Source organism: Urtica dioica, chromosome 7 (assembly GCF_054948205.1).
Source record: "Urtica dioica subsp. dioica isolate 48M chromosome 7, U.dioica_male_clone48M_v1_H2, whole genome shotgun sequence".
NCBI lineage: Eukaryota > Viridiplantae > Streptophyta > Magnoliopsida > Rosales > Urticaceae > Urtica > Urtica dioica.
Genome location: NC_142762.1, coordinates 25,782,897 through 25,795,600, shown reverse-complemented (window position 1 = coordinate 25,795,600; position 12,704 = coordinate 25,782,897). Strand labels below are relative to the sequence as shown.

The following is a 12,704-nucleotide window of genomic DNA, read 5'->3' as shown; positions in this document are numbered from 1 at the left end:
AGGAGGAGTTCGTAACATGCATTTCTTCTTCTTCTTCTTCTTCTTCTTCTTCTTCTTCTTCTTCTTCTTCTTCTTCTTCTTCTTCTTCTTCTTCTTCCCAGATGTTGCCCAAGACGTCACCGACTTCTTTCTCTACAACCTTATTACTAGGAGAAGTTCTCTTCATGAACTTTTGTTTGTTCAGACCATCTTTAACTTTCTTTTTTCCTTTCTTCTTCCCAGACATTTCTTTTTCAACCCCAACAGACTTCTTCTTCTTGGACAAGAGAAGACAACACAATGTCATCCTCAGAAACAACTTTTCTTTTTCTAAGAGGACTTCTTGGGAGGATTCACCACATCAGGTACATCCTTCTCAACCATAAGTTTTCGCTCTTGTAGTACATCACTTACATCTTCCTCCATATGGGTTCTTAGGTTTGAATCCTTGCATCATATGTCACCCGATCCTAAATTGGTTTTCATCCATTAGACATGCTCCTTCTATATCTATCATGACTACTGATGGCACTCATATACCATTAATAGGGATTGGATCTATTTGAACTCATAAAATATCCTTCTTCAATGTTTACCATATTTCATATCTTATTTTGAATCTTACATCAGTTTATCAATTGTGTGATTCCAGCCTCTTAATTTCGTTTTCTCATTCAGGTTGTTATGTGTAGGATCCTCATTCTGAGAAGCTAATTGAGGCATGGGGCCTTTACGACTTAAATGAGCTGGGAGTTCTTGACGTTTCAGCTTTTAGTGTCGATTTGTCTTCTTTTCGTCTAAGTCTTTCATATTCTAGTTTTTATTTATGACAGTCTCGTCATGGACATGTTTCTGGCTTTTGTTTAAAGTGCTTAGCATCCATAAGAGCTTTAAGAAATTTGCAGACTCATGATATTTCAGATTGTTGTGGTTGCAAATTAGCAAAATTTTATGCTTTATATTTTCCTAAAAGTTCTCTATATCTGTTGCAAATACTTGACAAATGATAAGAAAGCGAATGGGCATGAATTCGTTGGGTTCTTCGATTCGGTCGGTTCTAAGGAGTCTAGCAATAGTTAGTCTTTGGGTAAATCTAGTCTAATTACCTCTTGAATACTCATTAATCTTTCTAGAGTAGAAACGAACTTAATTGGTTGACAAACTTACACCTTTCGCCTTAGGTCTTATTATTATTATAAAAAAAACAAAAAATTGGCTACGTAAGCCACCTAAACTATATGAATTGTAAATTAGCCAACCTTTGGTAAATACTTTGTAAATAGCCAACTTGCATACATGGAAACCTATTAACTACCTTTTTTACATGTTTGACTGAGTTAAATAAGTCTTTTACTAATTTGTTAATAAGTTAACTTGGCTATTTACAAGAAATTAATCAAATATGGGCTATATCCCAATTCACTATAACCGTGTGGCTATATAACTAAATAACCCTAAAAAATTGCATTTGCTACGAAAACTAAAAAAAAAACTACACAAACCTCCCTAGTCTTTTGTAGATCTAGGTCGGTGGGTGAGAGAACGGGTTTAGCATACTCGATTACTGTGAGAGCCAAACTTTTTGTTAAATCATATGTAAATAAATTACGGTTAATCTTTTTGGACAAGAAATGTCATGTTGAGATAGGGAAGGACCAATTTGAAAGTTTTGAGTACTTTTGAGTTATAGCAAAGGAAAAGAGAGAATACAAAATCTTGAGAGAATATGGATCAAATTGCAACCAATTAGAGTTTGTTGGTGTAGAAATTAGAAGAGTCAAAAGAAATAAGGGACTCTTCAATAAATTTCCCGTCCTTATCTCTTCCAAACCGCCTAAGCAAGCCTTATCTCTTCCACTTCCCTTCATTCATTCTGATCACTGTGGAAATAGAAAAAAAAAACGCAGAAGGGTGAAGCTTGAGAGAAAAAGAGGGAGAGAGTGAGAGAAAGAGAGAGAGCGAGTGATTGAAGTTTGTTCTTCACGTCGTCGGAGTTCGTTTCCTTCACGAGGTAGGAAAGTCTTGGAAATTTCTTATCTTGAAGTTGTTTTAGAGTGTGAATTAGAGGTTACAGAATATTGGGATTTCGAATTTGTGTTTGATTGCTGGTAAGTTGTTCTTGAACTCGGGAATAAGTTATTATTTCTGGTAATTTTGTTTTTCTTCTCAGCTGCACAGTCTGAGAAAATGGACGTACACAGACTGATATGAACTGAAATGGTTTAAGCTGCTATTTTTCCTAGAAAGTAGACTTTATGAGTTTTCCAGAAAGTTAAAGAACTTGCAGATTGGCTGAGTATAGAATTAGTTATGATTTTCTTAAAACAGTGATGCAGAGCTGTAAAAATAGGATTTCTTACAGTTTCCGAAATCCTATTTTTACAGCTCTGCATCATTGTTTTAAGAAAATCATAACTAATTCTATACTCAGCCAATCTGCAAGTTCTTTAACTTTCTGGAAAACTCATAAAGTCTACTTTCTAGGAAAAATAGCAGCTTAAACCATTTCAGTTCATATCAGTCTGTGTACGTCCATTTTCTCAGACTGTGCAGCTGAGAAGAAAAACAAAATTACCAGAAATAATAACTTATTCCCGAGTTCAAGAACAACTTACCAGCAATCAAACACAAATTCGAAATCCCAATATTCTGTAACCTCTAATTCACACTCTAAAACAACTTCAAGATAAGAAATTTCCAAGACTTTCCTACCTCGTGAAGGAAACGAACTCCGACGACGTGAAGAACAAACTTCAATCACTCGCTCTCTCTCTTTCTCTCACTCTCTCCCTCTTTTTCTCTCAAGCTTCACCAATTTACAAACGGTTTTTCAGGTAGTAAATCTGATTCGAATCATGGTTATAATATATCGTTGGAAAGCTACGGAATCTACCTTTGTAATGAAACCGGAATTGTTGGATTTAGATTTGTCTAGCTCAAGTTATGTTACATCTTGTGATGGTTGTTCGAATCAGCGAGTTTGCTGACATTAATTGATTTTGGAAGTGCTGAGTTGGTAAGTTGATCTGAGATCACTTGGTTCGGAAATTTGATTGTGTTAGTTTGTCGTTGCTTAATAATACAAGGAGGCCTAATCATAAGAATTAGTTTTCTTTTATGAGGCAACTAAGAAGAGTGATTAACTCTTAATCTCCTTATTCTTAAAGGTTGTTCAACTAAGATCGAGCCACCGTGAAATACTACTGCTTGGCTTATTTCGCAAGTTTGGAATCTGGGTAAGTAGATAATCTTCTACAATACAATTCAACTTCGTATGTTACGACGTGGTATACGCAGCCACGCCGTAAATTTTGAATGAAATAGTTGTGGGCTATGTTATGGAATTATTAGACGAGTCATAGTTGCAAGCTTGCTTGTTTACACTAATTACGTGATTAACGTAACCACGCCGTGAGATAGTAACTGACGTTATATGATTGTTACATGAGTAAAGGGGACTGCGGATCCCATTTGTATTGGTTGTTGTGAAGGGACTGCGGATCCCGCTTGTGTCGACTGATATGAAATGACTGCGGATCCTACCTTTAATGATTGGTGGTGCGCTAAATGAGACAAAGAAACTCTAGTACTTGATACGATATAAATTTTATGGATCATAGGATGAGACTGCGGATCTCATTTATATTGAAGTTATTTTGAAAGAGATTCTAGATGGGCCCTAGGTTATCACAAGAATAGAAACTAAATTAAGGTTACTCGTGCATTGATGTTACAAGTTTATTTTTTTTCCTTATGAGTAAGGACATATTGGATTTATAGAGTTGAGGTGTCATGATTGATAATTATTATTGTGTGCATTCATTATTTTGTAGTTTATACAAATTATCTACTTGCTGAGCCATTGCTCATGAGTTTAATTGTATTGTAGGTAAGTGTCTGATGGACAGTTAAGTAAGGCGGTGACTATGTGGAAGTGACGACTGTACATACGGGTCCGACCGATGAGAAACCTTTCTTTTGAAACTATTTCAGACCTGGAAGTATATATATGTAAATATTTCAAACTAGTATGAAACAAAACGAGACGTCTCACATATTTCTCGTATTTTGACACTAAGGTACTATATATATATATGTATATATGTGTGTGTGTATCGTGTTTAAAAGTTCAAAATTTTTACGAGTTTTAGTAAATGGTTTTGAGCTGGTAAGCGTCGCGACTCGTCGTAGCGGGTCGTGACAATTACCAACTCTTGATGTCTAAACGGATCTAGAGATACGCTACCTAGTTCGTCAAGTCAAGCATAATATTACCATTAACCACTCAAATTCTCTTGATTACCATAAAACAAACCACATTTAAGCACAATCCTAGCATAATCTACTAACCGAATCAAATCACTCAACTACATCACACCCTGTTATGTGCTTAGCCACTCATGATTATCATTAAACAGAGCAATATTAAAATGAGCATAATCATAAACACCAAGAAAGACATATTCATTCAATAATCAACAATCAAAACCAATTCAACAAGAAATCCAAAGTATCTATCAAGATCAACTAAAGCTACTTTAAATCAACTACACAAGATTCAATCTAAAATGGAAAAGATAAATAAAATTGAGTTCAAGCACAAGTAATGAAAAAGAGGAAGGGATAGAAGGATAAAATTATGGAGAAGATGGTGATGAGAAATAAGTTGGAGATGCTTATCACTAGCTCTCCCCTTCTTCTTCTCCAAAAGCTTTAATGACTTCTTCTCCCAGATCCTCTATTTTCTCTATTTATTTCCTCTAAAATCAAGTCTAATCTGTGATCTTCACAATTCAACCTAACAAAGTGTATATAGTGGTTCAATGTGTATTTTTTGAGCATTCTGGGCCCTTGGATGTGATCCTAGGACCAATATTAACTAAAAAATGAGCTTTTTAAAATGTTGGTTATGTGCACGTGTGTGACGCGTTAGGACATACAGGCGTCGCGTCAACTGCATCGCGTCACATGAGCCTCGGAGATGAAATCTATCGCGTATGCGACATGTTCATGTGTTCACGCGTCGCGTCCCTCTTCAGCTTCTTTGGCGCGTTACGTGCACCGGTTAACGCGGCGCGTTGACTTCCCAGTTGACTTTTTTCCATCTTTGATTCATGACTTTCGGGGGCCGTAACTTGCTCCATATAGCTTTAGTTTTGCTCGTTTTCGCGCCAGAGCCTTCTTTTTACTCTCCTATATTTGAAAATACACTAAAAATGAGAAAATAACATAAAAAAACCTCAAGAACAAGTCTCGATTCATTCTTGAAAAACATTGATAAGTGTGAACGAATTGTACTTATCAAGAGTCTTTGGTCTTGCTTGTTTTGTTCTCCGACCTCATGTCGAACGTAGTAAACTCACCTCTCGTTAAGCTCTTTGTGTCTTTCTTGGTTATGGGGAAGGCCAAAAGGAATTTCAGTGTTATGCTCTTGTTAGTAAAAAAACTCAATGTCTCTCGTCATGTTGTGTTTCTTGAACATTCCTTTTTACTCTATGCCTTCGGATACTCCCAATTTGCTTAATTTTGATCTCACTCGCATTGATCCTTTTGAGTCTTGTACAGTTGATACTTCTCCAAAGATGAAACTTCAACAAGTGTAGATCCAACACATCTCCTCTTTCTGCACCTCGTAACTCTCAACAAACCTACAAGTCCACTCAGTAACCTGATAGTTTACTCCATTTATCCCACTTCTTTTGTTTCCTTTTTGGCTTCTATAAAACAACTATTCTAGGCCTCTTCCAATAAAGATGATGTTCTTGACATGCAATGACTGAAGAACTCTTTTCGTTGTACAAGACATGTACTTGAGAAATTGTTCCTTTTCCCGAGGGAAAACATGCTATTAGTTCTCGTTGGGTCTACAAGAACAAAATGAAGTATGATAAGACTGTTGAGCAAGACAAAGCTCACTTGGCCACTAAAGAGTTTGCTCAGCAATATGGGTATGATGAAACATTTGCTCCCGTTTTCAAGCATATCACTATTCATACCCTCATTGCAGTGTCGTTTGTTCATCAGTGAGACATTTTTCATATGGATATTAAGAATGCCTTTTCGAACGGGAATCTTCACGAGGAAGACATGGTTCCTCACAAGTCCGGTGAAGTTTGTAGACTGAAAAGCCCTTTATGGCTTAAACAAGCTCCCTGAGCCTGATTTAAAAAGTTACTAGTTGTGATATCTTCTCTTAGATTCCATCCTAGTCCACATGATTTGGCCCTCTTTGTCTAGTGTACACTGCTCTTGTTGTATGTTGATTATGTGATTATCATAGGGGATGATGTTGATGAGATTGTAAAGTTAAAAATGCATTTATCTTACGAGTTTGAGATGAAGGATCTGGGTCTCTACAATACTTTTTGGGCGATAGAACTAGCCTATTTTCCTCGTGACTATCTTCTTTCTCAATTTAAGTACATCGCTAATATTCTTGATCAGGCTTGCCTTTCTAACTGTCACATTTTTAATACCTCTCTCGAGCTTAATGCTCAATATTCTTCCACGGACGGTGTTGCTCTTTCGGATCCCACTTTGTACCGCACTTTAGTTGATTGCTTAGTTTATCTCACCATCATCAGACTAAACATTTCTTAAGCCGTCCATGTTGTTAGTCAGCTTGTTGCTTCTCCGACTACAGTTCATTAGGAAGTTGTGTTTTGTATTCTTCGATATCTTGGGGGACTCAGTTTCAGAGTTAGCTCTTTCTGTCTACTTTTTCTCTCGAGTTACGTGCATACTCGGATGCCGATTGGGGCGTTGATCCATCTGATCGTAAGTCTACAACTGGATTTTGCATATTGTTGAGCAACTCTCTTATTTATTGAAAGAGCGCAAAGCAGATGGGTGTCTTCCGATCATCTACAGAAGTTGGGTATCGCGCCATGGCCTCTTTACTACTGTTGAAATTGTGTGGTTGAGATGGTTACTCGCTGACATGGATATCTCTTTCGAATCCCACTCTTATGCATTGTGACAATGTTAGTGTTATTCGGATTACTCGTAACTCTGTAGATCATGAACGCACGAAGCATATCGAGATCGATTGTTATCTCACTCGTCACCACTTTCAGGATGGAACAATCACGTTGCCGTTCATCACATCCGTCATATAGATCGCCAATTTGTTTACGAAGGCTCATTCCACTCTAAGTTTTCCATTCTTAGTTACGAAGGAAGATGTTGAAATATATATATATATATATATATATATATATATATATATATATATATATATATATTTAATGTTAGAAGTATTTTAGCCTTAATATTTTATTATGTAGACTATTTATTATTTTTTGTATTTTTCATAAACATTTTTGCAATATAAAATTGAACTTTTCTTTTAGCTCTCTCTTAAATTCTTCTCTTCCATCTTTCCAATTTCATCACCTTACGCACCCAATATGGCCATTGCTAACAATAGATGGATTTTTTCTTCTTTTTTTTTTTTTTTTTTTTTTTTTTTTTTTTGTGTGAAGTACAAACTAGGTGGCACTATCAATAGCTTCAAAGCCCGCCAGTGCTAAGGGATTACAGCAAACTCCGAACTTTGGATTATGAGACCTTTAGCGCACCGTTGTTTAAAACTAAACAAAAGTAACCACCAAATTTATTCCCAACGTTGTAAACAACACTAATCTTTGTTTTCTGTTCCTCAAAGCAAGCAAAGTATTTTCTACACATAGTTTAACTTTAACCTCTAAGTAGCAAAATAATTTCCCGAAACACCCTCACCTCCCATGTCTTGTGCTCCATCTCAAATATTCTGACACGGTAATTTCGCAACAAATATCCTTATTCCTTACTACGGACTCTCTTCCATTCCCAAATATTGCTGTTTTAAATTAAAACTAAAATTAAAATTAAAATTAAAATTCGTACAAACTTCCGATCGTGTACGGAGAGAGGAAGCGACTTGTTCGTGTTTTCGAATTGGACTCAGAAAGCAGAAACCCTAGAAGCTACGATCCGAGGTCTCCCATGGCGGATCAGGAGGAGGAGGATCTCCGGATGGCTATGCGGATGAGCATGCAGAATTCTCCGCCGGAGCCCAAGCGTAGCAAGCCTCGGGACGCCGGAATTCCGCTGGAGGAGGAGTCTCCGGAGATCGAGAACCGTAGGCTTCAGCGCGAGCTCATGGCCGCCGCCGCCGAGAAGCGAATGTTTTCATTGTCGTCGATCAAGACGGACGCGGCTCAATCGCCGCTGTCGGCTCCAAAGGGATCGGGTTCCATGGCGGCCCAGACGACAGAGAAGGAGTTGGGCCTTGGTGACTTGAATCTGGGGAAAGAATTGATGGAATCGGAAGCGGACGAGTTGTTCTCGATGGTGTTTGGGAGTGGAGTTTCGAAAGGGATTCTCGCTCAGTGGAGTAATCAGGGCATTAGGTCAGTCTCTCTACCTCTGATTGTTGCATTGCTTGTTTGATTACTGGAATTCCTCCTGATTGGATTTTGTTCCCTTTTGTCCCAATGCGGTGAGAGATTGGAAGTTTTTTTCAGCTGACTTCCGTCTTCATATATATTTATGCACTACTTAGTTAAAGACTTTATCTTTGTGGCTGATGGTATGCAAATATTTTCATACAGGTTTAGCCCTGATGCCGAAACATCGATTGGCCTGGTACAGCATGAAGGTGGGCCTTGTGGTGTCTTAGCAGCCATTCAAGTAATTTCTTAATATCTCAATAAATCGGTTTCATAAGTGTCTGCAATTTGGCTCTTGAATTGTTAATTAAGCGTCTAGTGTATGAATTTGTTTCTTCAGAAGATTATTATGATAAATGAACTAATATAAGCAATTTTTTCTTTTCTTTTTGCTACTTAGCGCACAATTATATTGTCATGATTTTTTTTTTCAGTCAGCAGTTCTTTCTATTTCTGACACGGGTTAATTAAAACTCGAAATTGATGTTATTTTAGGATATTTAGCTTCTGTTTTCTCGATGCAGGCATTTGTTCTTAAGTACCTTCTTTTCTTCCCTGAAGAAGCAGGAAAAGCTGCAAAATTTATGCCTCAAAGTTTGGCTTCGAGGAACCTATTTAAAAGCCAATTTGTTGCATCAGAAGATTTTGCCTCTCTACCTGAGAGTGCAAAAACAAGGTGACATAATCTTGCGTAGTAATTTTCATGTTTCATTGACTTTTTGGGGTTGTGATGATCATCATTAAATTCTGGGGGTTATTTGGAGACTTATGCCTAGCACTTTTCTTATGTTTGTATCATCTCAATTTTATGCCAGAAAACCTTCCAGAGCCGTATTTCTAACTCGCCTTTTAATTTCTGCATTTGTTCTTGTGTGAAAATGTAGATTTTAGGCTGATTATAGGCTTCCAGCTCGTGTATCAGCTGACTTGATGGATTTTGTAACTCTTGTACCCGTTTGCTTTGTTATGTTAACCCAGAATATTAGTGTTATTGGTAGCTTCTATAAGGTTCAAGCAACATTTCTGGTTCCTGCATTTCTTTAATCATAAATGCTGCCTGCTTTTGTGATCCTTCTATTTAATGATAACTCAGTCGTGTACTAATTTTTCAACCAGAGCCCTGATCAGAAGCATGAGCGAGATGTTGTTCGTTTGTGGAGGTAATAGAAGTGCTGTTATTGCGACGTTGAGTGTTATAGGACAGAACAGCGAGGATTGTGAAGGCACCTTGAAGGAGGATGAGGTAGGCATTCTAAAGGGTTACATAGAACTACCTTTTGTTCTGCATATGGGAATTCAGTTCTACTGTTTGAATTGGGGCATTGTGGCGATACTGAATAGCTGGAGTTTGTGCAGATAATTTCCAAAAAGCTTGAAGGTCTTTCGATTGAATCAGGTCTGGATTTGCAGAGAGTGCTTAGAGTTAATAAATGCACATCTCAAGCTGGTGCATTCCAGAAGCTGGAAGAGATGATTCCTGTATTCCGAAGTCGAATGGGTGCACTGCTATTCCTTATTTCGGCTTTACTTTCCCGAGGATTGGTAAGATTGTTTGTAGACAATATGCAAAGTGTCCCTTCGACTTATTTTATCTTCAATATGGGAAACACGTTGTTATGCTGCCTACAGATATGGGCAGCTTGGCAGCTTAAATTTTTTATGCCTTGAAAAATTACACTCATTTTTTTTTTTAAAAGAAACGAAATATGTATACTCTTATTATACTCTTCTGTATATACTGTTAATTATTATTATTTTTTTTAATAAAGAAACTTAAATCATACTTTTATTATTCATTCTTTGATTATTGCAAATGTTTCCTCTAGGACACTGTTCAAGCTGAAAGGGACGATCCCAGTCTACCGCTAGTCACTGCTCCCTTTGGACATGCCTCTCAGGTAAATATGAAAACCAGAAATGATATGTAGCAGAAGGTTTTCGAGCTTTGATCTATTTATTGCTCTTCCTTGCGGTTAATGCGATGCTAAACTATTTCCTACAACAGGAAATAGTTAACTTGTTGCTGTGTGGTCAAGCAGTTGCTCATGTATTCGACGGAAGCATGGATTTAGGTGGAGGCATGTCGCTGAATGGCATATCCAGAGCTGTAGAAGTTGGTTTTCTCACACTCTTGGAATCCCTTAATTTCTGTAAAGTTGGTCAAAATCTAAAGTGTCCAAAATGGCCGATATGGGTCATCGGGAGCGAGTCCCACTACACAGTCTTATTTTCTCTTGATTCTTCGGTTCAAGACGAGAATGAACTGGAGGCAAGGGAATCACAGATTCGGAAAGCTTTCGATGCCCAGGATCAGAGTGGTGGTGGTGGTTTCATCAGCGTGGAAGGATTTCATCAAGTCCTTAGTGAAATTAACATAAGACTTCCGCCTGAGAAGGTCGAGCACCTCACCTGCACAGGTTTCATTGTATGGAGTGAGTTTTGGCAGGCTATATTGGATTTGGACAAGAACCTTGGCGGGCTTAAGGACTCGACCGGCCTGATGGGCAAGAAAGTTTTCGAACTTTACCACTTTAACGGGATTGCGAAATCGGATCTGAACGGAAGCCAATCCATCACAGGAGAGACTCCGACGCAAAGGCCTAGGCTGACAAGACTGAAGGTCTCAGTTCCACCAAGGTGGACCCCCGAGGAGTACATGGCGGTGGATGCGCCTGCGCCGTCGAGCTCTGGTGGCAATGAACCTGTAAGCATGGAAAACGAAGCCGCCAAACCCGAGCCGGTGCAGCACGCCCCGCTGGTTGACTGCGTACGGACGCGTTGGCCTCGCGCTGTTTGCAACTGGATGGGTGATCCGCCGAGCATTGTATGAAATTCATCGGCTTTTCTCAGTGGTGAAGGATTGCTCTTCGTTTTTGGAAGCGCGAAGAGCACAGTTGGAAGCGGAATCATTGCATAATCACCACCACGATGGGTTTGCGTGTGTCCGGAGTTGGGATCTGTCTGGGCATTTCAAATAGGCCTCATTTTTATCCGAGTTTTTTTTTTTTTTTTTTGCTCGATTTTTACTTTTTGTGCATAGCAACAAGTTGTATTTCCTTCATCTTCCTCATGCATTCATTGTTGCGTTATTCTATTGGATTTTGAAAGACCTAGTTATGTAAGAGTGGGACAGTGTAATATTGTCATCTATAGGAAGAAGTGTAAGATCAATTCATATAGCAAGGACTGCATTGCTGGGGGAAATATTTTGTTAAATCTCTCTTGGAATGTTACGCCAATAAGTATAACATCGATCGAGTTTTGTCAATCGAGAGGAATTCGTGTTTGTAATGTTTCTTATTTTTCTCCTTTTAGCTCTTTGATGCGACTTCCATAGTGTATGCATTGCGATTCTTTTCCTTAATTCTTTTTTCTTCTCTTTTCTTCTTCTAAATGCATGTAGGTCTTTTCCATGTACGTTGGCATTTCAGATTAAGGAGAAATCGTTGAAGTATGATTTATGATGTTTTAAGTTTGGTCTCTTGCTAGGATTGTATTATGAATCGATGACAAAAAGACATAAAAATTTATCCATTCCATCATCGGTGTTATGATACGAAGCAATAAATTTTATTTTTTTTAAGGGGCGGATAATCACTAGAAATTATGATGAAATTATATAAAAAATACAAAATTGGAGTTAATTATTTGTGTATTTGCATGCGGTTTTTTTTATTATTTTATTTTTATGATATAGACAGTTACATGCGGACCAATAGATGCACATGTCTCACATTTTATTATGTTAACATGTATTGCATATTTTTGTTATTTAAAAATACAAACATGTGGACCCCATCTTTCAATAATATAATTGGTTAAATTGTGACCTCAAATAAAACATTTTTAGCTCGAAAATAGTTCCCAAAAGTCTCAAATTTTGTTTATATGAACCGTGCATAAAGAAAACTATATATTCAAAAGAAGACCCGGAGATAGATCAAGACGCCAAGAAAGATACAAAGCTCTCGCTAAAGACAACAAAGTCCATATCTTATGATTGACAAAGTCTTTTTGTAGTCCAGAGAGTAGAAAACGCTCTTGTATTCAACAATGTTATAAAAAAAAGGAGAACTTTTACTCATTAAAAACTAGGGAGTTGATGAGTATGAGACAAAGTTATTTAAAAAAATTGTCATAAGGAAAAAAGCAAAGTCACAAGCAAAGGACACGGCATAAAGAAAAGGGACTCGTGGCATCGAGAGTCCGAACGCATCTCAAAAGCTCCATTGAACTCGAGATGATGGAGCTCACAACATTGAAACCCCGACCGACCTCAAAGCGTTCATGGGA

General features: G+C 37.7%; 1 protein-coding gene and 1 long non-coding RNA gene across 2 annotated transcripts; both read left to right on the top strand.

Annotated features, from left to right (window-relative positions):
* Positions 1 to 1,836: 1,836 nt before the first annotated feature.
* On the top strand, positions 1,837 to 4,205 carry LOC149390547 (uncharacterized). Its single transcript, XR_016300289.1, has 3 exons — positions 1,837 to 1,990; positions 3,147 to 3,215; positions 3,869 to 4,205. It is a non-coding gene; the product is annotated as an uncharacterized LOC149390547 (long non-coding RNA).
* A 3,601-nt stretch (positions 4,206 to 7,806) lies between these two features.
* On the top strand, positions 7,807 to 11,683 carry LOC149390546 (ubiquitin interaction motif-containing protein). The gene is made up of 7 exons (XM_089620193.1): positions 7,807 to 8,372; positions 8,574 to 8,652; positions 8,936 to 9,087; positions 9,528 to 9,654; positions 9,768 to 9,953; positions 10,238 to 10,309; positions 10,417 to 11,683. The coding sequence occupies exons 1-7, from the start codon at positions 7,966 to 7,968 to the stop codon at positions 11,239 to 11,241; spliced, it is 1,848 nt and encodes a 615-aa protein (XP_089476319.1). The 5' UTR covers positions 7,807 to 7,965; the 3' UTR covers positions 11,242 to 11,683.
* The last annotated feature ends 1,021 nt before the right edge of the window (positions 11,684 to 12,704 follow it).